The 3,646-nt window shown below is 56.0% G+C and overlaps 1 protein-coding gene across 1 annotated transcript in view; it reads right to left on the bottom strand.

Annotated features, from left to right (window-relative positions):
* Nucleotides 1–95: 95 nt before the first annotated feature.
* The window catches only part of LOC121350399 (glycogen [starch] synthase, muscle-like), a 5,133-nt gene continuing 1,582 nt past the window's right edge, over nucleotides 96–3,646 (bottom strand). The window contains exons 2-3 of the mRNA XM_041461689.1: nucleotides 2,338–2,519; nucleotides 96–464 (exon numbers count right to left, since the gene is read on the bottom strand). Coding sequence (XP_041317623.1) covers nucleotides 192–464; nucleotides 2,338–2,519 — 455 coding nt within the window. The 3' untranslated portion in view covers nucleotides 96–191. The remainder of the gene's footprint in view (nucleotides 465–2,337; nucleotides 2,520–3,646) is intronic.

Below are 3,646 nucleotides of genomic sequence, written 5' to 3'. Positions count from 1 at the left end.
CCACCTCAAACCTCCCCAAAACCACCTGAAACACCCTTTGGGACACCCCAAAACACCTCAGGGACCCCAAAACCTCTCAGGGACCCCAAAACCTCCGGAGGAACCCCAAAACCCCCTGAGAACCAGGATACAAACAAGTCAAAGAGAGCGGAGTCTTTGCGTCACGGTCATTGGGGCACCCCAAAACCCCCTCAAACCTCCCCAAAACCACCCCAAACCTCCTCAAACCCCCCTGGGGAACCCCAAAACCCCCTGAGGACCCCCAAACCCACCTCTCCCAGGAACCAGGCGACGAGGAAGCCGAAGAGGACGGCGTCGTTGGCCTCGCGGTCGTACCAGGGCACGCCGATGGCGCAGCTCTCCCAGAGCTCGCCCTTCCAGCGCTCCAGGCTCCAGGCCGTGGCCCCCACGTCCAGCAGCACCACGGCCGGGCTGCCCTCGATCAGCCAGCGCCCAAAATGCACCTGAACCCCAAAATTAGGGGGGTCCCCAAATCGTCAGAACCCCAAAATGTCCCTTTGGGGTCACTTTTGTTGGGTTGTGGCCCAAAAGGTGGAAATCTTAAATCAAAGTTCACCCTAAATTCTCTCTTTGGGGTGATTCCCATCAGGGAATGTCCAAAATGCACCTGAACCCCAAAATTTTGGGGGTCCCCAAATCGTCAGAACCCCAGAATGTCAATTTGGGGTCACCTTTGTCAGTCTGTACCCCAAAACAAATGGGATAAGGGATCCTAAAAATGGGACAAATGACCCCAAAAATGAAATAAATGAGCATAAAATCGAAATAAATGACCCTAAAAATGCCCTAAATGACCCCAAAAATGGAATAAGTGACCCTAAAATTGGGATAAATCACCCCAAAAATTGAATAAGAGGTCCTAAAAATGCCATAAATGACCCTAAAAACGAACTTAAGGACCCCAAAAATGCTGTAAATGACCCCAAAGATGGAATAAATGCCCCCAAAAATGGGATCAATGACCCCAAAAATGCCATAAATGCCCCCAAAATTTGAATAATTGACCCCAAAATTGGGATAATTGACCCCAAAAACGCCCCCGGAGCCCCCCTGGAGGGGCCCCCCCAAAAATTCATGCTGATCCCATAAATCCATTCCCTGACCCCATAAATCCCCCCTGACCCCATAAATCCATTCCCTGACCCCACAAATCCATCCTGACCCCATAAATCCATCCTGACCCCAAAAATCCATTCCCTGACCCCATAAATCCCCCCCAAACCCCAAAAATTCATGCTGATCCCATAAATCCATTCCCTGACCCCATAACTCCATCCTGACCCCATAAATCCCCCCTGATCCCATAAATCCATTCCCTGACCCCATAAATCCATTCTGACCGCTTAACTCCATCCTGACCCCATAAATCCATTCCCTGACCCCATAAATCCATTCTGACCCCAAAAATCCATTCTGACCCCATAAATCCATTCCTTGAATCCATAAACCCCCCCGACCCCATAAATCCGTCCTGACCCCAAAAATCCATTCCCTGACCCCATAAAACCCCCCTGAATCAAATAACTCCTTCCCTGACCCCATAACCCCATCCTGACCCCACAACTCCCTGTTTAACCCCATAACTCCCTCTCTGACCCCCCCAGGTGTGTCCCAGGTGTGCCCAGGTGTGCCCACCTTGCAGCCCTGGGCGTTCCTGGCTACACAGGTGCCCCCCAACCCTTGAGACCCTCCAGTCCCTTGACCCCATAACCTCTTCCCCGACCCCATAACTCTCTCTTTAACCCCATAACTCCCTGCTGAACCCCATAACTCCCTGTTTAACCACCCCAGGTGTGCCCAGGTGCCCCAGGTGTGCCCACCTTGCAGCCCTGGGCGTTCATGGCCCCAAACCTTCAAGATCCCCGACCCCATAACTCATTGCCCGACCCCATAACTCCCTCTTTAACCCCATAACTCCCTGTTTAACCCCCCAGGTGCCCCCAGGTGTGCCTCAGGTGTGCCCAGGTGTGCCCAGGTGTGCCCATCTTGCAGCCCTGAGCAATCCCAGTGTTCTGGGTGCCCCTCAACCCTCCAGTGCCCCGACCCCATAACTCATTGCCCGACCCCATAACTCTCTCTTTAACCCCATAACTCCCTGTTTAACCTCCCCAGGTGTGCCCAGGTGCGCCCAGGTGTGCCCAGGTGCCCCAGGTGTGCCCACCTTGCAGCCCTGGGCGTTCCTGGCTCCCCAACCCTTGAGACCCTCCAGTCCCCTGACCCCATAACTCCCTCTTTAACCCCCTAACTCCCCCCCAGGTGTGCCCCAGGTGTGCCCAGGTGTGCCCAGGTGTGCCCAGGTGCCCCAGGCGTGCCCACCTTGCAGCCCTGGGCGTTCATGGCAGCCAGCGTGCGGCGCAGGGCGGGCTGCGGCGGCTCCAGCAGCTCCACCTGCGTGCGCACGGCGCTCTCCACGTAGGGCCCCACCAGCACGTAGCTCTCGCCCCACTCGTCGGCCGTCACCCGCGCCTTGGTCTGCAGCACCGTGTAGATCCCCCCCACTTTTGGGGGGCAACGGGGTCAGGGGCACCCCAAATTTATCCTAAATAGCCCCAAAATCCACCCCAAAGTTACCCTGAATGGCTGGGATCAACCTGGGTACCTGGGACCCCCCAAATCCCAACCCTGACACACCTGGGACCCCACAGCTCAGTCTCAGGGCAGCACCGTGTAGATCCTCCCCACTTTGGGGGGAAACGGGGTCAGAGGCACCCCAAATTTATCCTAAATCCATCCTAAATAGCCCCAAAATCCACCCCAAAGTTACCCTGAATGGCTGGGATCAACCTGGGTACCTGGGACCCCCAAATCCCAAATCCTAGACACCTGGGACCCCTGGTAGCACCGTGGAGATCCCCCCAACTTTTGGGGGGCAAGGGGGTCAGGGACACCCCAAATTTATCCTAAATAGCCCCAAAATTCACCCCGAATTCACCCTGAATGGCTGAGCCCACCCCAAATACCTGAGAACCCCCAAATCCCAACCCTGACCCCATGGGTCGCTCTCAGGGCAGCACCGTGGAGATCCCCCCCACTTTGGGGGGGTAACGGCGTCAGGGGCACCCCAGATTTATCCTAAATCCATCCTAAATAGCCCCAAAATCCACCCCGAATTCCTGGGAACCACCTGAGCCATCCTGGGTACCCAGGACCCCCAAATCCCAAATCCTAGACATCTGGGACCCCTGGTAGCACCGTGTAGATCCCCCCCACTTTGGGGGGCAAGGGGGTCAGGGACACCCCAAATTTATCCTAAATAGCCCCAAAATCCACCCCGAATCCATCCCAAACAGCTGGGACCACCTGGGTACCTGGGACACCCCAAATCCCAACCCTGACCCCATGGGTCGCTCTCAGGGCAGCACCGTGGAGATCCCCCCCACTTTGGGGGGCAACGGGGTCAGGGGCACCCCAAATTTATCCTAAATCCATCCTAAATAGCCCCAAAATCCACCCCGAATTCCTGGGAACCACCTGAGCCATCCTGGGTACCTGGGACCCCCAAATCCCAAATCCTAGACACCTGGGACCCCTGGTAGCACCGTGGAGATCCCCCCAACTTTTGGGGGGCAAGGGGGTCAGGGGCACCCCAAATTTATCCTAAATAGCCCCAAAATCCACCCCGAAT

This window comes from Pyrgilauda ruficollis, unplaced genomic scaffold (assembly GCF_017590135.1).
Source record: "Pyrgilauda ruficollis isolate IOZ18807 unplaced genomic scaffold, ASM1759013v1 scaffold1505, whole genome shotgun sequence".
Classification (NCBI taxonomy): domain Eukaryota; kingdom Metazoa; phylum Chordata; class Aves; order Passeriformes; family Passeridae; genus Pyrgilauda; species Pyrgilauda ruficollis.
The sequence above is the reverse complement of the archived record's forward strand: the minus strand, read 5'-3'. Positions and strand labels throughout refer to the sequence as shown.